The sequence below is a fragment of the Cyanistes caeruleus genome, chromosome 2 (assembly GCF_971803275.1).
Source record: "Cyanistes caeruleus chromosome 2, bCyaCae1.hap1.1, whole genome shotgun sequence".
Lineage (NCBI taxonomy): Eukaryota > Metazoa > Chordata > Aves > Passeriformes > Paridae > Cyanistes > Cyanistes caeruleus.
Window position 1 is genome coordinate 54,893,144 of NC_141702.1, and position 21,014 is coordinate 54,914,157.

General features: G+C 40.5%; 2 protein-coding genes across 4 annotated transcripts in view; one reads left to right on the forward strand and one right to left on the reverse strand.

Moving 5' to 3' along the window:
• The window catches only part of MED23 (mediator complex subunit 23), a 37,972-nt gene extending 32,367 nt beyond the window's left edge, over positions 1-5,605 (reverse strand). Inside the window, exons 1-6 of one of the 3 annotated variants that reach the window (XM_086877113.1) lie at positions 5,420-5,605; positions 2,610-2,641; positions 2,418-2,505; positions 1,507-1,631; positions 1,255-1,366; positions 365-463 (exon numbers count right to left, since the gene is read on the reverse strand). In XM_086877113.1, the coding sequence (XP_086733239.1) occupies positions 365-463; positions 1,255-1,366; positions 1,507-1,631; positions 2,418-2,505; positions 2,610-2,641; positions 5,420-5,479 (516 nt within the window). In that variant the 5' untranslated portion in view covers positions 5,480-5,605. The remainder of the gene's footprint in view (positions 1-364; positions 464-1,254; positions 1,367-1,506; positions 1,632-2,417; positions 2,506-2,609; positions 2,642-5,419) is intronic. The other 2 variants (XM_086877112.1, XM_086877111.1) reach the window with 2 other exon arrangements.
• Positions 5,606-9,326: 3,721 nt separating this feature from the next.
• Positions 9,327-21,014, forward strand: part of ENPP3 (ectonucleotide pyrophosphatase/phosphodiesterase 3) — a 37,650-nt gene continuing 25,962 nt past the window's right edge. The window contains exons 1-5 of the mRNA XM_023924624.2: positions 9,327-11,880; positions 14,956-15,034; positions 17,223-17,345; positions 18,611-18,736; positions 19,795-19,855. Of these exons, the coding sequence (XP_023780392.2) occupies positions 11,779-11,880; positions 14,956-15,034; positions 17,223-17,345; positions 18,611-18,736; positions 19,795-19,855 (491 nt within the window). The 5' untranslated portion in view covers positions 9,327-11,778. The remainder of the gene's footprint in view (positions 11,881-14,955; positions 15,035-17,222; positions 17,346-18,610; positions 18,737-19,794; positions 19,856-21,014) is intronic.

Below are 21,014 nucleotides of genomic sequence, written 5' to 3' on the forward strand. Positions count from 1 at the left end.
TCTTAAGTTGTATTCATTAGACTGAGCCTAATTAAGACCACATCTCTATGTCTGCCCACAAAGTACTGAAAACAATTGCTATTTTTACTCACTAAGAAAAAACTATTTATCATTATTACATCCTATACATCTTACCTTAGGGAAGTCAGGCACTGGTCCTGACTCTCTTATTAGGGATTCTAACACTTACTTATAATACCCCACAAAAACTCTTTGTTTACTGCATAAACCGCAATTACAGTAGAGAATTAGAACAGAAAGAGTAAGACTTTCCTGTTGAACTATACCAACAATCAGAAACTCACTAATAACAAGAGAATGAGGCTTATCTTCCTCTGTAGTGGTATAAAATCCATATAATTACCTCTCTTGCTGCTAAAAGCTGCTGTACAACAGCTGAGCTCACGGTGTTTGGAATTGTTAGGATTTTCTCTAGGATCACTTTCAGCAGATCCCGCACACCCTGAAATAAAACCCATGAGGTTAAAACCCATCTAGGTTCCTAGATAGTCTTTATTTCTTGCAGAAAGATTACACAATCAATATGGTCAGACAGTATTTTGACAGAAAAATTAGTTCTTGCTGCTAAGTGTCAGAAGACAAACTGCTACTGAGAATATTAATACTGATTACATTAAAATTTAACACTAATTACATTAAATCCCTTATGGAACTTCACAGTCCTAGGACGCTCCAGAAGATAAAGTTGGTATTTTGATGTACATCCAAAGACATCCAAACTACAAAGCCTTTTGCAGCCTGAGCAGAGCACAATGTTGCATTTTATGTTTTCTGACCTAACATGATCAACAATGCAGCGAGGTGATTCTCTGCAAGACATGCATGGTTTCCTGCTCCTTCTGTTGGAGTCATACCATGCCACGGACTCAAGTTTTCAGGAGCTTTTTGCTACGTAGTAACAAAGGTTAAAGCAGATGACAGAAGTCCAGCCCTAATGCTTGATAGTTTTTATTTTCCTGTGTTCACCACCTCTGCAACTGCATTAGGGTTATTCAGCTTGTACCTGAAAATGGAGGGAAAGTACTATAACAAAGAAAAGAGTACTAAGAGTTACACTGTAAATACAAAACTATCTCTTAGGGTAAAGTTCAAAAAGCATTAAAAGTGCTCATTGAATTTTCTTTTCTAAGAAAATCAGACTTTGAAAAATTGGATGTCTCTGAGATAAAATCATAAAAACAAAGGTAGCAAATAATGTGTCTTTGCAAAGAGAAAGGAATGAGTGGAAGATACCTTGTAGTCTACACCTCCAATAATCTTCCGAACCAATTTAAATGTTAATGCCCACAGCTGAGTCCTTTCCCACTCAAGTGTATCGGAGTTTATCAGAGATTCACAAACCATCCTAGCAGAAGAAGACAATGCAAGACTGAATGGCAGATACTAAGCACATGTTTTCCAGCAGTAACTGTACAATGTCATTGCAAAAATACCTCAAATACAACATCTTCCATGTATCTAATCAATTATTCCAACACGGCTCACCTGGGTGGCAAAAGTCCAGTTTCTACTGCCATTGCTAAGCAGTCATAAAGAAAAGAAATTCTTTTAGGGCTATGTTGGCTATGAATGAATCTTACAATCCACTGGACACACTGTTCATGAGACTCCTGAAAAAACAACAGAGAGAGAGAGAATGCATTTGCAGGCAGTGAAACAAACTATAAAATTCATATAGTATTCTACTATGAAAAAAATTACTCTAACACCAGAACAGATCTATACATCAGTAAAAGCGATCCAGTTGCTCAACATATAGTTTTTCCTACAAGTCTTCTGATATTAATTTGAAGAAGCTCATTTGTCCAGCAGAAGTTGGTCAGCTGCACTGACCAGTTACTGGCCAATACAGGAATCATTTCCTAGCTTAACCACTGATTTCTATAGTCAGCTTTGGTTTTCACAACTAAGTTAGCACAGACCAAATTATTTTTTCTCTTTCACAATTATAATCAAATTCAGTGAAAATAAAGATGAATAGGCCTCCAACTGTGGAGCAATGCCTGGAAGTATCTAGCTTTTGAAAGGTGATTTTTTTAACCTAACCGTCTCATTTTATATTTTTCTCTTCTATATACTTATTCATTTCTACTAAAAATTCTGTAACAAACTACCTTTTATTTTTTATTTCTTTACTGTTACACTTCTACTTGCTTATCTTTATTTGCACTGCACACCAACCTCTGCTGAACAGCTATATAACCTTACAAATCTCAAAATTGCCTTTCTTTTCTAGCAAAGTCTTCCTATATTCTTTACTGTGCCATGTCTGGAATGAGATTCTGAAAAACTAGACACACACATTGTAGCTTAACTGTTTATCTACTAGGAAAGATATCTTTGTATTAAAAAACTACATAAAGTAAAAAGATGTAAGCAACAAATCAAATGTTAACCTGGGAAAGACTGCTCCAGAACTGTCTAAAAGCTCCCAGGCAGCTGATCAGTTTGGTTCTCTCATCTTCTGGAGTGTCCATAAACATCCTAATGCAAATAAGAACATCAGTTTTTAGCAGTACACAATGAAATAAGTAGAAAAATACATTTATACATAAAACCTTGCACAAATAAAACAGTATTCCACTTACCCAGGAAAGGCTTCTTCAATTACTTCTGTTTTCTGTAAAAGAAAAACCCCAAGTAAGATACTGCTAGAAGGTTTTCTATGACTATCATGGCCCCAGGATGAAGCACAAAAAACAAAGTGACATTGTTATGGGACTGTACCAGAGAATGATAGGTATCTTCTGCTAAATCACACTATTGCAAGGATGAGAATGCTTTGTTTTCAGATAGACATATAAATGTTGCGGATCCAGATTAAGGCTTTGTTTCTTTGTTTTGGATTTTTTTTTTGTTTTTTTTTTGTCTTCTAAACACCTAGAGATTAATTCACTTCCCAAAGCTGGAGAAGTTGTTTCACTGTATTTTTACAGCTCTCTTCTCATAATTTCAAAAATTAGTATTTTTTAATTCCATTAAATTTTTGCCCCTCTAATGTTCCATGACCGTCCATTACACAAATCAATTAAATACAATTACTTTTGCATCCAAATTTAGATCAATTGCTTTTTAAATTTGACTGAATGATGTAATGACCTTGTACTAGGTAAAATACTAATCGTGAATTTACAATTTATCTCCTCTAAGACCTTCCTTTACCCACCCCCCCCACCTTTTTCTTCTTCAACTTCATTTTGCTCAAAGGCTTCTATATTATTATTCTAAAACTTCAACAAATAGGTTTTGAAAAATATTATCCTAAAGCTTTTCCTACATCTTGTAAGGATTTGATATTCTACTCAGGCGTGACCTAATACTGACCACTATGTATTTTCATTGTTATATTACAGACATAAAAGCATGTAACAAAATCAACTTTCTGGTGTTCCTTTTCCATCATCTGGCCCAGAACTGCCCGTCACTGACACTCAAGAAACACAGGAGAAACTGACACTCGTCTGCTCTGCACAGAAAGCAAGGTAAGGTTTGTTGTTGTCCACCAAGATAATACCAGCAGCAGGAAAAGCAGTAAGTTGCTACTTTATTGGTTATTGCTCCAAAAATACAGGTAAATTTTCTCAGGAACTATTTTGTTGTCGTTCCTTATCAATCTTAGGCAAATAACAGTGCATAAAAACAGGAAATGTGACCACACAGGCAAATGACTATGTTAAAAATGTGAAAGCAGTCTGAATGGCAATGCCAAAAGTGGACTCAGTTACATGTAGGCAATTAATATGCCACAAGCAACACCACACAAAGAAAAGTACATCATGCATTTTATAATGCCAACTTAAAACAGCAAGGTTGGGCTTTTCTTTCCCTTACTGAAATTCATCATGTGGAAATAACTTTTAATTGCTCTGAGACCTACATACTCTTTCCACTTCAGACATTTCAATCAGCTTCTTTTTGTCTGAAATGTCAGTCAGGCTCCCGTTCAGGATCAGCTCCTGTCATCCAGTGTTTCCAACTGTGAACATCTCACATCTACCAAGAAGCTCATTCATTTGTGCTCCACACAAGTGTGATTAATGACCCACTGACTTGACTTCACAAAGGGAAAGTCCTGTTTAACTAATTTAATATCTTTCTATCATAAGGTCACTCACCTAGAGGACAAAGAGAAGGCAGTGGAAGTACTTTTTCTGGATAACACTTTGAATACTACCTCTCACAGCATCCTTCTGGACAAGTTGTTGAATTGTGGGATTAGCAGGTTCACAGTGTGCTGGGTAAAGAACTGGCTGGAGGGCAGAGCTCAAAGGGGTGCAGTCAGTGAGGCTGCATCTGGCTGGTGATGGGTCACCAGTGGTGATCCCCTGGGCTCAGTTCTAGAGTTCAATATATTTATATTTTTATATATTAATATTAATATTTATAATTTATATTATGGTGCAGGAGGTGAATGCACCATTAGCAAATATGCTGATGATACTAAGCTGACAGGTGCTGTTGACTCTCTTGAGAGACGAGAGGCCTTACAAAAAGATGTGGATGGACTGGAGCACTGAGCTCCAGTGTCACTCGGTGACATGAGATTTAGCAAATGCCAGATTCTGTACCTGGGACAGAATAATACTGGGCACAGGTATAAACTGGGAGAGAGATGGCTGGAGACAAGCCCTGCAGAAGTGGATCTGGGAGTGCTGGCTGGCAGCAGCTCAGTGTGAGCCAGCAGAGAGAGCCCGGGCAGCCAGGAGGGCAAACCCCACCCTGGGGTGCAGCAAACCCTGTGTTCAACCATCCAGACAAAAGAGGTGATTATCCTGCTGCACTCAGCTTTGGTATGGCCACACCTCAAGTACTGTGAGCAGTTCTGGGGCCTCGAATGCATCCACGGATAGGCAGCAAAGCCGTGTAAATTGTTGGAAGGACTGTCTGACGGACATGGAGGAGGCCTTTGGGCTAACTGTGCTTCGTTTTGCAGGCAGCATTGTGCGTCTGTATTTCCACAATCTGATCATGCCATTATGCTGGCTCGCCTACGCGGGACATCCATCTTCTCCTAATCTCCTTCAAAAGTCCTTAAACTGCTTATTTTACAGCAATCTCAGCGCTCTGTAATTCAGTATCGGCTAAGCAAGCTGTTTTACGCCCAGTCCTACTCTGTCCCAGCTTTCCTATAAAGCCCAGCGGGGGCAGATGCCAGCCCTGGGGAATCTCCTTCCCTCACGGCTCTCCCGCCGCCGAGAACAGCGCGAAACACGGCCGGGGACGGCAGCGGTGCTTCACAGCACATGAAAACCAAAAGCACCTCTCCCACCCGCTTTTCATCTCCTTCAGGATGCCCGCCCTCCCCAGAGGGCGCACGGCGGGCCGCGGGGACCCGGACATGCGGCGGGCTGCCCACAGCGCTGCCCCGGCAGCGGCGGCGCTGCGGGGACGGACTCACCACCACCTCCTCGAAGATGCTCTGCAGCTGCGTCTCCATGGGCACCATGGGGATCGCCATGGGGCCGCGCCGGGCCCCGCCGGGCCCTTTGTCAGGCGCGGGCGGCGGCGCCCACCCCTCCTTCCCCGGCCCGCCGGAAGCTCCGTGCCGGATGCCGCTCCCCGGGAAACGCCTGCTCGGCCCGGCCGTTCCGGGCCGCGCCGCCCGGAGCTGGTTTTACGTGTTTTATGTCTTACTGCTCTGTCACACTCCGGGGCTAGCAGCCATTCCTATCCAACCCTCATACGTACCCACATACAGTTTGTCCACTACTTTGTGCCTAATACAGCTTTACCTTGATTTTAAGTCATTAGCCAACATACATTCTAAGCAGAACTTGGCACGCAAGCCTAAATTTAGCTGGTCGTATTTGTTAGACTTGGTCTAGTCCTAGCCCTGGTTCACAACCTGTCCCAAATACTGTACCAAATTTTGAATTTTAAAACTGAACCACTCAACCATGTCATAGCCTTGAATCCCCAAAGAGGTTCAAATGGTGATTTCTGTCCTGAATGAACATCTTGTCTAACCAGATCTCATTTTACCAGATCTCTACCTTTGTGTAGAATAGTAGTAGAAAGAAGAGTCTTGGTCAGGCACAAGAACTATGACACGTTATGTAGATGGTTATGATTAGATTTATTGCTAATATAGTATCTAAATATTACCAAAGGAGTATATAATATAAGCATGTTATAATATATAAACATATTATAACTAGCTAGAAATGTACTGGGTTGCAGGCTTTGGCCTTACAGAATGCACAATGGCAAAGCATCAAAGCACTGTTCTGCGGAGCTGCTTTGGGATTTTATCTCTTTATGTGACTGGACTTTGGTGCTTTTACTCACCTGCCCAAAAGTGAGTGTTCCTCATCTTTGGGCTTGAATTACCCTGCAGGCATCCCTTCCAGGACAGGGGGATCTGCCTGGAGGCTGCTTGCAGCCTGGGACACCAGTTTGCACATTTGGCTCAGCCCCAGCAGTATTTTAAACACTTTTTCAGGCTGATGTGTGCCAAAGTCAGTCGAAACCATTACAGCTCTCTGTCTCTGAAATTCGTCATTATTGGGAACATCCAGATAGTTCCAGAATGCTCACTGGGTGTTCTTATCTTAGCACCATTCTCACTTGGTATTTTTATCTTAGGACAAATCAGATTTCCCATCAGAGACAACTGTAAAGGAGAGGGGTGTGTGTATGGGAAAGGGCACACTTGGGGACCTGACTAACTTGTCTCAGTCACACTTGGGCAGAGAATTTTCTCATTGGGATGGGGCTGGGAGCAAGGGGTGCTGGGCAGGTCAGGCCCGAGCAAAGGTCATCCTGCTCTGCCTAAGGGAGACAAGTATCCAGGAGGAGGAACAGTACTGCTGTTAACCCTGGAGCAACTGCACCCGGGCGTGTCTGCCAAGGCAGGAACCACTGTGAGACTGTACAAACAGCGCTGCACACCTCACCAAACAAGGCAGAAAAGCAGCATTTGAGTGAGGATGAAATGACGCTCCTCACCCAGACACAGGAAAAGAAATGTGCTCAAAATTACTGTAAATATCCTATTACTGTAGCAAAAACACCTTCATCAAAATGACCATTATAATGCTTGTGTGTGACAAGAAACATTTGTGAGAAAAATGGTTAAACTTTGAAATGTTTTTTCCTGAGTGAGTGCCATTCATTTTAGAAGATGACAAATGAGTACAAAAGGCATCTTAGAATTCATGGTGTATAGGGCTTGTCTAGTACTTCATGGCCTTAGAGGACCTGTGGCTCCTTAGTAGTGAAAATTGAAAGTGTCTACAGCACAGTGCTATTCAGAAATTACTCTCCCCATTTTCCTGACATGCTTGTTAACATATATATAGCAGATGTCCTGCCTGTGTTCTTTGAAAACATCTTCCTGAAAGTGTCAGATGAACTGAGGACTGAAGTGTAACTTCAATGGGGTAATGGGTTTTTTTGTACCCTCACCCTGCATTTGTATAGTGTCATTCTGTATGCAGAATGATCACTCAAAGTTATGATTTAGTAATTGAAAGCAGAAAGGATAACTATTTCCTTCTTCCTTGTTGTTTTCTTTTTTTAGTCTTATGTATTGATCATATGGATTGTTTTGGGTTTTTTTTTAATTTTCTTTTGATGGGGATGAAAATGAGTATTTTTAACATATGAACTATTTAACTTTTCCTTGAAATGGAAAAGTTTGGGTTCTTGGTCAATATTAAGTTTTATGATCAAATTTTATGAGTGAGAAATGTTCTAGAATGTAATAATTCATCATGTGGACAGTAAATTATGTCAAGTTAGAGCAATGATTAGGTAAAAGTAGCAAAATCAGGTATATGAGATCACATCCTGTTCATTTTAGCTCTTGCTGAGCGGTGCTTAAACAGACTGAGAGCCTTCTCTCTGAGTAGAGTGGAGTGCACAAGAGTCTGGGAGGGGGCACAGCTGGGACATCAGAGCCCAGCTGACCAAACAGATACCCCACACCATATAATACTGTGCTCAGGAATAAAATTTTGAGGGGAAAAAAAGGAAGGCATAGAGAATGGTCAGAATGGTCAGTGTGATGGTGTCTGCTTTCCCAAATAATCATGACATGTGGTGGAACTCTGCCTTCCTGGACATGGCTGAACTGCTGATGTGGCCTGCGGATGTGAAGAAGCCATGAAGCCAAGAAGCCAAGAAGATTTTGCTTTGTTTGTGTGAGTGGCTTTGCTTTACCTATTAAGCTGTCTTTATCTCAACCTGCTGTGTTCCGTAATTGTAGGATCATGTCCAGGGAAGTTATGGATTCTGGTGACCGACATGGGACTCAACGAGCCGGGCTTCTGTTTGGTTAAGCTCAGGAAACCACTTATTCAACACAGGAACAAACTCAGCTTAGATCCAGAGACAGAGAGCCTCAAACAGAGGCATGGTGATGGGTTTTATGGGACAAAACCAGGGTGGAGTTGAAGGTCGGGGTCTAATAGGAACACAGCAAGGGAGAAACCCCAGGGGCTCAAACCCAATCAGAGCTCCCTGGGCTGCCACCCCACGAGGGTCCGGGATGGAGCAATTCTTCCTGGGCTCATAGGGCACATCACCCGAGGCAGCGGGATGGAATCCACTCTTCCTGGGCTTTAAAGCCTCTCTTCTCAGATTAACAATGCTTATCTGAGGCTAAATCTTTGCCTCCCTGGGCGGAAGCACCTCACATCAATTTACAAGTTTTTTCATTTTTACCCTTCTTGTTCTTCCCTGCTTCCTGCAGCAGGGGACAGTGTGAGTGGCTCTGTGGGGCTAAGCTGCCTGGTCATATTAACTCCCAAGTGTGCTTTTTGGCACCTAGTGTGGAGCCAGAGGGGTTAAAGATAATGATAGCTTGGATAGGAATGTGGTAGACTGGATTTACAGCTGTTACAGCTGTTTGAACTATTAATTGGCAGGCTGCTGCTCTCACCGGAGGACCTGCTTGCTTTGCTCTATGTTAGAACGGAGTGATTGTTCGGGATTGCCATATGCTGTAGTGCTTATCATCTCACTTGCCTGTTCCTGGGAACATTTTGATAACAGGAACTGGCCACGTGCCTAGGCTGACAAATGGCCTGGTCATTGCTGCTGTTCCTGTACTTCTGTAGGCATGTTGTAAGTCTGTGAAAAATGACTTCAGGTCACTCACTTGATAAATTTTAAAAGGTTTAATATAAACAAACACACAATAGGAGACAAAGATAATAAAGCAAAGGGTTAAAATGGTCGGGTGCTTGGCTCTCTGCCAGGAGCACACTTGGTGTCTTGGAAACACCCTTTATATACCATTCCTGCTACATGGATTCATGCATATTCAGGCTTTTCCAGGAACTGCTTTGCATGGCCACTCCTTGGGTCTGCCTTTTTACAGCATGCACTTTTCAGGTTTAATCTCTCTTTTATCATCTTTTTATTTGGGCTGGGGTTCTTTCCTCTACAGGCGGTCAGTGTTGATAGCAGCCTGTGCCCCATCATCTGTTCAGTGGAGGTTATCTTGCTTTCTTCAGGCAGGACCTAACCCTAACATCCAAAATTCTTCTTGACCTACACCTAAATTCTAGCAGGAGAGAAAGACATAGCAAAAGCTATCTAACATTATACATACAACATTCATCTTCATACTCGAGAAAAGCCAATATCACAATATGTATTTATAATAAGTCTGAGCTCAGGTTGAAAGGTCTGTGAGCTCTGAATAATACCAAGCTGGAGCAGTTATACCCCAAAGTGTATGTGGCTGTGGATATGTCCATAGTGGAGCAGTTACACCCCTGAATAATAGAGTCATAGAATCATTTAGGTTGGAAAAGACTGCTAAGCCCACCACTAAATTATGTTCCTAAGCACCACATCTTGTCTTTAAAACACCTGCAAGGATGGTGACTCAGCTGTGCCCCAGCTCTTGACAATACTTTTGAGGAAGAAAGTTGTCCTAAGAGCAACTTGAGCCTTTTCCTCTTGTCCTGTTACTACTTGTTACCTGGAAGGCTCACCTGGCTACAACCTCTTTTCAGTAGCTGCAGAGATAAAGTTCCTTCCTAAGTCTCCTTTTCTCTGGATTAAACACCCTCTGGTCCTACAGCCATTTCTCACAGGACTTGTGTTTCCACCCTTCCCCAGCTCTGTCACCCTTCTCTGGACAGGCTCCAGCACCTCAATGTCTTTCTCACAGCGAGGGGCCCAGAACTGGACACGGCACTCAAGATGTGGCCTCACCAGTGCCGAGTTCAGGGAGACAATCCCTGCCCTGCTCCTGCTGGCCACACTATTGTTGATACAGGCCAGGATCACCTTGGCCTTCTTGGTCACCTGGGCACAGCTGGCTCATGTCCAGCTGCTGTTGACCAACATCCTAAGGTCCTCTCCTGCAGAGCAGCTTTCCAACCGAAGGAAAGCCTGCAACCTGGGAGCGAGTCCATACCAGCATGGTAGGAGGAGGGTTAATTAAGGAACCTTATAGCCTGCTTCAAGGTGCCCAGGTATGGAAATTAGAGTGGATACAATGTTTAAGTGTTGTACCTCATTGCTTGAGCTGTGTGTTTATATGGGAAACACTATAGCAGAAGCCACCTGAACAGAAGGCAAACCTGGCAAGGATCCCTGCTGCTTTGACCCAACCTGAGAAGGTTTTGGCAGCCAGTAGCTCCACACACAACACCTCCTGTCCTGAGCATTCACCACAAGAGATGGAACCCTGGTAATAGAAGAAGGGAACTCAATGGGCATTTTACAGGGGTGTCCCGTAGAGGAAAGGAGTGATATCTGTCTGTAAATTAAAGGATGATGATATGTAAGTGTGTGTGTGTATACACACACTTACATATCATCATGTATGCTTAATGGGGATGTACTGGATAATGTGGGACTTGAGCATGACAAATTGTACAGAATAAGGAGATTGTACGAATTTGGGTTGCAGTGGAGTTATTTTTTCTTCATATCAGTTTGTACAGTATCATGGTTTGGATTTTTTTTAATATAATTATAGACATAAATTTAATTATTATTAGTTGCAGCTCATGCAATGCTCAAATTTAGAATCAGATCAACATCTGAATAGTTACACATTCATAGTCCTAGTAGGCTAGGAAAATGAAGGTACATTTTCATAACAGATAATCCTAAGCAGCAAGTTGAAAAACAAATAGATTTTAAATTGTACTTAAACAAAAAACTTCCTATTTTTTCTTGAATTTTGTTTGTCTGTATGCCATTTGTTTTTAATTAGCACAGTTATAACTACTGAAAAAAAAACCAAAACAACCCTATTAGAAGCGGGGAAAAAAGTTGAGACAAAGATGGATTGAAACTAACAGTGAGGAATCCTCTGATGCTAAATAAGGAAACGGATCTGAAAACAGAGGCGTGACAGAAACACGAAGTAAGAAACCCTCTCCTTTCATATTGGTTTCGTATATTTAACACTTCCTTTGAGGATAAATTCTCTGGATGACAAGCCTTTAACCAAATAGTCGAGTACTTGAGTATTTTTGCATTTTATTGCTTAGCAACACTTTAATTCTAATCTCCATTAAGAGTTTGCCTAAGGCCATTCTTATCTTGAATAGCCCGGTTCCCTGAACACAGATAATGTTTTTCAGCCTTTGACCTTTCAGAGTATTTTTCCTGCTCGCTTTGGCTTCTTGTAAACCTAACACAGATGCAAAAGCTGAGGTCTCATAAAAAGACCTAGGAGCAAAGTACTAGAACTCTTGAGGAAGGAGTAGCATCTCACTCACAGCTAGCACAGCTGGGGAGACTGAGGACGGCAAAAGACGCAGACGAGAGGCAGATCTTGACAAAATGGAGCTTGAGGACCACAGAGGATATTCAGAGGAGGTATCTTTAAAACCAGAAGAATACGTGAAGAAAAAAACCGTCTGGAAATACAAAGTCATCTGTGCTGTAAGTAGCTGCTGCTCTTCAGGGCTGCTAGTTTAACAATTCTCAAATCTGCAGGATTTTTTGAAGTTTCATGGTATCAGTATAGCCATTCAGGGTAGCTTAGTAATTGGTAGTTAAAATTTTACTGCCTGAGTGTGTCACCGAAGCTGCACTAGGTTCACTGGCACATTTGTAAAGTTCTTCTGATACCTCTGAAGCAATTTTTTTTTACTGGCAGTTTTTGTTGTACTTCATTAACCTGACAGTTCTTTTGCATAGTGAAGACATTGCTTTGATACTTTATTTTAGATATTGTCTCAAAACAGATGTGTTTGTGGCCAAAGTAACCACACTTTCTTTTTGCTTACTTTTGTATCTCTACATCTGTCATTAACGAAACAGAACCTATAGAGAAGTCGTCGGCAAAAAAACACTCAGGAAACAAGGCATAGGAAAAGCCTAATGAAACGTTTTGTAATAGTGTCAGTCCCAGACCTCAAATATAATTTCAACTCTCTACCTCTTCCCTGAGTCTCTAAGAGCTATGCAGCTGCCTTGTAAATAATAAAGTGTAGGCTTTTCGTTAAGTTTTTAAAATCTTTTGTTGTGTCTTCTGTTTGTGACCACAATAGAAACAAACATTAAATATTGTATATGTTTGCACAAGCTATTGCATTTGTAAATTGAAATTTAGAGAAAACTACAGATACTGATTTTAGAAAGGCTTGCAACTTAATTTTTAAAACAGCCTTATGAAAAAGAGAGTCAAGCTACTATACTCTTCAGCTCTATGTCATCAGAACTATTTCACATAGTACAAGTTCCTATTTAACGCTGCATCGTGCAAGGATTGCATAAAGTATGAGGGAAATACTGGAAATGATGAAAAAAAGGAGAGGAAAGAGCAGACAAGTCGGTTAAAAATGAGTAATGAGAAACAATTTGGGAAAATTGTATAGCTATAAAGGAAAGTAAATTATACCTTCAAGTGGTACTTGTGGAAATTATACTTCAAGTGGAAGAGTAAAGTGAGAAATTTAAGTAACTTAAAACATATTTTCTCAGATGCACTGGTTTTCAAATGCCTGCCTGTACAAAACCCAAAATCTACATATTGGAGGTGTAAACTGTTAATATTCCACACAATTTATATTTTTCATAAATCCAATATATGAAATACTTTCTTGGCAACTTTTTTCCTGGAAGTTTAGGCAGAGAATCATATACTCACAAGTAGGAGTCACACTGTCCAGTAAGTCCTCCAGAGAATGAAGCATATGCAGTAGGAGCAACTTTTTTATGAATAAATAGTTGTAATCCTGAGTTTAGTCATACAAGGTAGCTGTGGAAAGACTGAGGATTTCAATAGGTGCTACCAATGTTATGTCACCTTAAGAATTAATATCTAAAATCAAGGGTGTTTGTGTATAATGTTATAATTTAATGTTATAATAAATGCAGCATCTTATCTGCAAGCCTGATAGGAGTTTTTGGGTTTTACTTCAGCTGTCTCATTATTTGAAAAAGTAGGAATGTTTGTTGCTGTAATAGCTGTACTTTGATTTGTACTTCAATTTGGTATCATCTATTTATTTAAATTACAAATGTGAGTTTTAATCAAAATGAAGGGTAAAACCATAGTGTCTTTAAGGTGAAAAGTACATGTCCTGGTGATTAGGCTTATCTGTGGTAAGTAAAGCAAGACCTGTTAGGTTAACTTGGCAGTGTTATCCTCCCTGCCCAGAAAGCGTGGCTGCTGGTCTAGCCCAAAAGAGCACCCTAACACCCTTATTCTCATACTCTGCTGACTGGATGTAGGATTAAACTGCTGCCTTCACACCTGAGGCCTCTTTTCAAGGGACTTTAGCATTTCTGCCAGTTTGAGCAATCTTTCCACACATCCTTACTTCACTTGTCTCTCATCCAGTTTTCTCACCTACTCCATTTTCACTACTTTTGAGATACATCTCTGCAAAAACCTGTGAGTAAATAGCAGGAAGAAAGTAAAGGTGAGAAGGAGAAAGTGTGAAGTAACTATGGCATTGCTAGTGTTTGGTGTTGCCTGAGAAATAAATCAGTTGTACACTCACAACTGAGAACTGAGCAGGCCTCCCTGCTGCCACACTTCTGCCCAGCACCTGCCAGGCAGGACAAGCAACACAAAGATCAGGGGATGCACGTGCACTTGTTCTCAGTTCCTTAAAATTGCTGTAGTCTCGGATAAGACCATTACAATAACACTGAGCTCGAGAACAACCATCTCTCAGTTCTACTTTATTTTTAATCTTAGTATTTCCAGGAATCAGTCAGCTGGTTCCTGGAAATGGCAGAAGACAAAAGAAAGCTCTGAGACAAAAATGGGACAAACACTGGGCTGGTTCATGGTGATTTTTTCTGTGATATGCATTTTCATTCCCATGATTATCTTAGTGAATAGGAAAGTGCATACGTCACAAAATACTGTTGGGAGGGTTGTCACTTTTCATTACACCTTTCAGCCAGCAAGAATTGCCATTTGTCTTTGGTGTCTATTGGGCTGATAGAGGCTTCCTTAGCTTTCCCTGAGTCTCCCAAAAGTTATGTTGTTTTTTGTTAGGCAGCTTCCTTGGGCTGTTAGTCACGTTTCAATTTCCTCTAACCTTACAGACTGTGTGACATTATAAGAAACTGGCACTTGAGTAAAAATTTTACACTTACAGCCTCAATCCAGCTAAATGTCTTAAGAAATCCTTGTGACCATATCAGGTAAATACAGAAGATAAATGAAAGTAATTGCCTTTATTTGTACAGATAAAGCATATACAAAACAGATAAACACAGTGATTACTTCCTGGTATCTTTTCTCCAGCAGAGATTTCCCCGGTTGCAACATTACAACTGGCCATAGGTTAAAAGTGAAGCATTAGAACCTCAGCTTCGAAGGTTATAATTATTGTGCCTCTCCTATCTTCAGGCTCAATTTTTGATAACTTCAGAGAAATGATTAGTTCTTAAGAAATCATGCATTCATAGAAATATTAGTAATAGAGTTAATTTCTACCAAACATAACAGTTTATCACAGTTGTTAACGTTGGTTTCCTGTGTCTGTGTGACAGGTTCTGCTGTGTGCTTTTGTGGTTGTATCCCTGGGACTAGGTTTAGGACTAGGACTCAACCATGGAAACCAGGAGCAAGGTATGTTTATGATATTTTCAGCATGATTGCCAATGATCTGGATCTGGTAAAGGCTTTCAGCAAAGGCTCATTTATGGTGTAAAGTAAATGGTCTGTGGAAAGTCACTACCTGTGATAAAATAAATGTGATAAATAATTAAATACATAAAAAATATATGTATATATTTACATATATATTATAGAAACACATATAATTACATATAAATATATATAAATAGAAATTAAATAAATTAAATAAAGTTCTTGCTTTGTCCGTGTTTGATTGTATAAAAACTGAACACTCAAAATCTATAATTGAAAAACCTATCCTAAACCACCCAGTTCCTTGCTGAATATTTCCAAAAGTATGAAACCTAGTTCACAGTACTTTTGGAAGTTTTATTACATTAACTCTTCCAGAAAATTTGAGATATGTGTTATCTTATTACATGTAATTATTGCAATTACTTAAACAATATTTTGTGAAAGAAATATCATTGGATCATCTTCAGGACTCATGCTTTGAATATATTTGGCATAGTTCAGGTATCTGATGCTAAAACTGATTATGAATATTCTTTGCAAACCTGAGTTTCTGTAAAGATACAATAAAAAGGGGGAAGTGGCTTGATTTGGTGGAATGGTATTGTTTAGTTAGAAAAACAAATGGTTTGATGTCAAGGGGTCAATCTAGGTGAGAACAAACAAACACAACACACTCTGAACTAAATAAAACACTTCCTTTAGAATCAAAACAGTAGTAACCCCACACTGGAGGAGTTCAAGGAAGCACAGTCTCTTTTTCACTGCTAATCAACACATATTGTACTTGTTTACCTGGTAGCTCAACAAGTCTTAGACCCTTCTCAAGACTTTCAATAGCATGGACCCTAGTAAATAAAATGAAATGGAACAGTAATTGAGTTTTGATCACTTGGAAGTTATTTTAGCTCTGCATAGAGCTAAATATCCACTCTACAAAGTGAATCCTATAGCCCAAATCTGTAAGCAGTGCATCCAGCAAAAGCATGAACCTATGAATTGCCCTATCAAATCTGAGTAGATAGTTACACCTATTCTTGTTTAACTGTGTGACTGGAGAAGAAAGCTGGAACTGCAGGAGCTCAGCAGGGTTCAAACAGTACGTCTAGAGTACAGAGAATGTGGATACAAGGCTTGACCATGTAGAGGCTGGTGATGAACTGCAAGTGATCTTTGGACATTTGGGGCTGTCTTCAGGAGTCCTCAGGAGACTCAGAGCTGTCCCTTCACCTGGCTCTGAGGTGTCAGAGCTGCGGAATACATCTCAGCTTCCAATGCCAGGCGCCTCATTTGGACTCCTTTCTTTGTTTTAATTAAAACAGCCAAACCTAGTGATTTTTAAGGGACTTTGTAACAATTAAGTAGCAGAGATATTGCAGAGTCCTGAGTGTACCAATAAACTTTATGGATTTTGTCCAGACAGCTTTTGAATGTCTCCAGGAAAGGAGATTGCCCCAGGCTGTCCCCACCCTGTCCAGGGCCCAGCACTGACCCAGCAGGGATGGCCTCCAGCTCCAGCCTTGCCCTGCGGGGCCATGAGTCCTGCCGGGCAGGCACACCCACAGGCCAGAGGCCTGGTCTTGACCTGTCCCTGCTGTCAGGGAAGTGCCCAGTGCCTGGTGTGGGGCTGCCCATGCTGCCCCAGCTGCCCCGCTCCAGGCTGGAGTGGTGGGATGGGTCCTGATTGCTGGTCCCTGCCCAGCTATCCCTGGGAAGCCCCAATGGCTCTGGTACCCAGCCCTGAGGGAGCTTCCATGCAGGTATATTACAGAACATCCAAAGTGGGAATCACTCTTCCTCTTTTATTTCAGACTGAGAAATGAGCAGGGGAGATAGCTCATGCTGGCAGTGTGGGACACCCTGGCATTGCCTCCTGTGCCAGTGCTCCTGCACAGACCTGTTGCAGAATTAGCCCTGCCCCAAGCTGTGGGCCAGCACCATCCCAGCAGCTGTCAGACCTTCGGCTTCCCAGAGGGAAGCAAGGGACAGCCTTGCTTCCACCGCGTTGGCCTGTGTGCTAGTGACCATATTGGAAAATGGATAGGGAGTCACATTTGGGGAATTATTCAGCAGATCTCTCCGTCCAGCCCATATCCATGATCTGTTTAACTGACCTGCCTGGGACAGGGTTATCTGAGCACTCAGCCTCTCTGCCTTCTCCCTACAGTCAGCTGCAGACACAAGTGTGGTGAGCCACACAGGAAAGGTGTGTCCGGCTGCCAGTGCGACAGCGGCTGCAAGGAGCGTCAGGACTGCTGCTGGGACTATGAGGACACCTGTGTGGAGCCAAGTAAGTTCCCCTCTAGGCTGTGCTCACTGGTGTCCATTTTTGAATTTGTTTCTTCATGTGATTGTAATAGAAAATGGTAATTCTCATGTTTATGCAGATACACAGAAGTCATGTCACATTTCCTAGGAAGGGAAATGTGACAAAAATCACAAAATCACAGAATAGTTAAGGTTGGAATGGACCACTGGAGGTCATCTAGTCCAATTTCCCTGCTCAAGCAAGATCCTAGAGCACACTGCTGAGACTTGTGTCCAGATGGCTTTTGAATGTCTTCAAGAAAGGAGATGACACAACCTCTTTGGGCAACCTTTCCAGTGCTCTGTCACCCTCACAGCAAGGTTATTCTTCCTGTTCAGGTGGATGCGGCAGAGTCAAGCTGCCTCTGTAGTCAAGTGGCTAGAGAGCTGTAACTTGGTAACCTGGCAGGACAAAAAATCTTCCTACATATTTCTCAAATCAGACCCCCTGTATTTTTGTCCCTTATGGATAACCAAAGCATTTTCCATGGCACATATAAAGCTGAAGATAAGCATGATCAGAAATAATGCATTATCTTTAAGCAGGGCTCCTATCTGAAGCGACCTTGTCCCAGCTGCCAGTCCCTCTTGCACATTTGAAAATAAGAGGGTGTTTCCCAGTCAGCTGTGCTCTCCAGCCTCATGTAGACCTTGGTGGGTGCCTGGGACTGGAGGAGTCCATTTGTCTTCTAGGGGAGTAGCCTGATTCTGCATTGAGGCCAGGCTCCTCTCCAGCTACTGTCTCTGCTTTCCCAGCAGCTGCTCAGATATTTCTTCATCCTTATTGCTTTTTCTGCCCTCTTCAACCCTTGCTTCTCTTTCTTTTTGCTCTCTGCTGGAACTTGTGTACAAGAGCATGAAAAAGATCAGTTTGCTTCTCTTTTTCCTCTGTAAAATAAATATGGAGTTGTGGTGGTTTTCTGCCTTTTTTTTTTTTTTGTTTTGTTTTGTTTTTTTTTCCCCTTAGTCTTTTTTTTGGAAGATATGGAAGACATTGAGGGATATGACTTTGGGGACACTTTTGTAAAATAAATTATTTTATGACTTTGTGTTACTGTTCAATGGCCAAAGAAATAGGCTTTTTTGTGTTAAATGAAAATTTGAGTTTTCTTTCCAGAGCAAACTTCTAAAGCAACTCAAACAGTACATATAAATAACTTTTTTTTTTCTTTACCTGTTTTTCATGCAAAGAAGTTCACATGAGGTTCTGTGAATTGAATCATGATTTTTTTTTCTTCGAATTTTCAGCCCGATCTTGGAAGTGCACTAATTTCCGTTGTGGTGAGACAAGAATCACTGGAAGTTACTGTTCTTGTTCTGATGATTGCTTGCAGAAAAAAGACTGCTGTGTAAATTATTACAGCATTTGCAAAGGTAAATCAAAAGTCAAAAAGTTTTATATATCAATTATTCTATGAAATAGATGGGCAAACATTGAAAATATAAAGGTAGATGAATTTGTTCCTCAAGACCAGAGTCTGACTGACATTTTGCAAAATTAATATCTTTTGCGGTGAAGCACTGGGTATTTTGACTGTGAGAAAGATTGTTTCTGCAGAACTGTGAATTGTGTAATTCATGAGAAAGACAGAATGATTTGGATACTGCAGAAGTATGCCATACCCTGGGGACTGTGGGTTGTTTCCTTTTTTTCTTTCAATTTTTCCTTTTTTTTCCCCACAAAAATAGTTTTAGACAACCTGAAATATATATTGTAGTAGTTATCCCTAATTTAAAATTTCCCTTCCTTTTTATTACAAATCTAGCTTTAGACTGGATTTCTTATTTCTATTTGTTTTTTAATATCTTTGTTCATGGCTAATTGTTTCATACTGGCTCCAGCTAAACACATAAAGAATAGCACAGGTACAACTCAGTTACAGGAATGACACTTGAGGAGTATGCTGGTGACGTGGTATCTGTTATCAGAATTTCTTTATGCTATGGAAGGGGATGAATTTAGGGCAACTCCTGCAAAATTAAATTTGTTACCTAAATGAAGATTAAAGCTAAAAGGAGTTAAGCCACAACATACAGAAAGAAAAGAAGTGCTGAAGGGAGCCCTGGTCTCTTAAGTGTGTCAGTGGTACCCAGAAAAGAAATGAGAGACAGGATAGAGTTTGAATATTTTACATTTAAAACCCAAAAAAAGGCTAAGCCTTCATGGTGTTTTCTTCTTAATTTTGTTTGTTGGCTTTTCTGTGTAGTATCTGTGCTTTGTTTTTAACTTACAGTTGTGAGCACTAGTCCTTTGAGGGCCTAATGGGTTGCACCAAATTGTTTCTCAAGTAAAGTTGGCTTTAGCCCTACCTTTCCATTGAAGCAGAAAATGTTACAAAGAGAGCTTTAAAAAGATCAGGTTACTGCTTTTTTTGGTGGTGGCGGTGGTGGTGGGTTTTCAGTGCTAACTCAGTATTCTTTTTACCTTTTAGGTGAAACATCTTGGGTAGAAGAGCCATGTGTGTCAATTGAAACTCCTCAGTGTCCAGTCGGGTAGGATAAAACAACCTGTCTTCTTAGCAAATAAAATCTTTGTGATGGTCAGAAATACTCCACTGTTCTGAAACAGGTTTTCATATTTATGGAGAGTAAAGTCTCTGCTCTGGGGAATATTCTGTAGAAATGGTTTGTGGCTAGGAATGTTTGTTCTTTTTAAAAACTTTGTCATCTTGTTGCACATTCATTGATCATTTACAGTTTAGAGCAGAGTACAGGAGTTCAAATTCAGATTGAAATTCAATTTGCAAAGACCTGGAAAAATTGTTAGAATTATCTCAAGGTTCATTTATCACAAATTGTTCATAGTCCATTTTATGATACCATATTGTATCTTTGACAATTCAGATAAGTCACCTTATACAGTTTGTAATAACACTTAGAATCTGTGATTACAACTCTTTAGGCAACAGGGTTGTTTGAGGTTTTTTTTTGCAGGAAGAGAGATATATTTAAAAGAGAGCTATGAAGTAGCTCTATTTCTACAAATGCTGAAAAAATTTTGCTATTTGTGCAGTATTTCAAAATCATAGGTAGAGGCTAGGCAGAAACACCATTGAAAAGTTGTCCTTGAAGAAAGACGAATTAATTTCTGGTTTAGTTATGGTATTTGTGATGTTATCCATTATTCTATTTTAGTGCCAATGTAGTTTAATTATAGCAGTAAGACCATTAGCATTGTGACTTCTTTGTGGGTTCCTGCATGCACCTCCCAGCGTGGGTATAAAACGAACCTATTTTTAGGTTAACAAATAACTTGCTGAGTTAACACAGTTTCATAGGCTAAAGTTTGGAAAGCAGTGGAGGGGACTCCTTTAAGTACTATAAACAGCATTGCAATATAAAGATACGTTTAATTTCAGATTCAAATCAGCAAGCTGTTTTATGCAGATTGTTTTTATACAAACAATGGATGCTAGTGTGCTTCTGTGTTTTGGAAAGACCATTGTTAATAAGAAACAAACTGGGATAGTGTTTACTGTCTGATGTCAATATGTAACTTTTTTTTTTTAGTATTATGATTGAAAGGATTACTTGTATTTTTTCCAGTGTTTCTTACCAGAAGGACTGTACATTTGTTCTCAATATTGAACTATTTATTTATTTCACACTGTGTTATTAATTCTGGAATGCACATGAATATTCTAGATCCTGC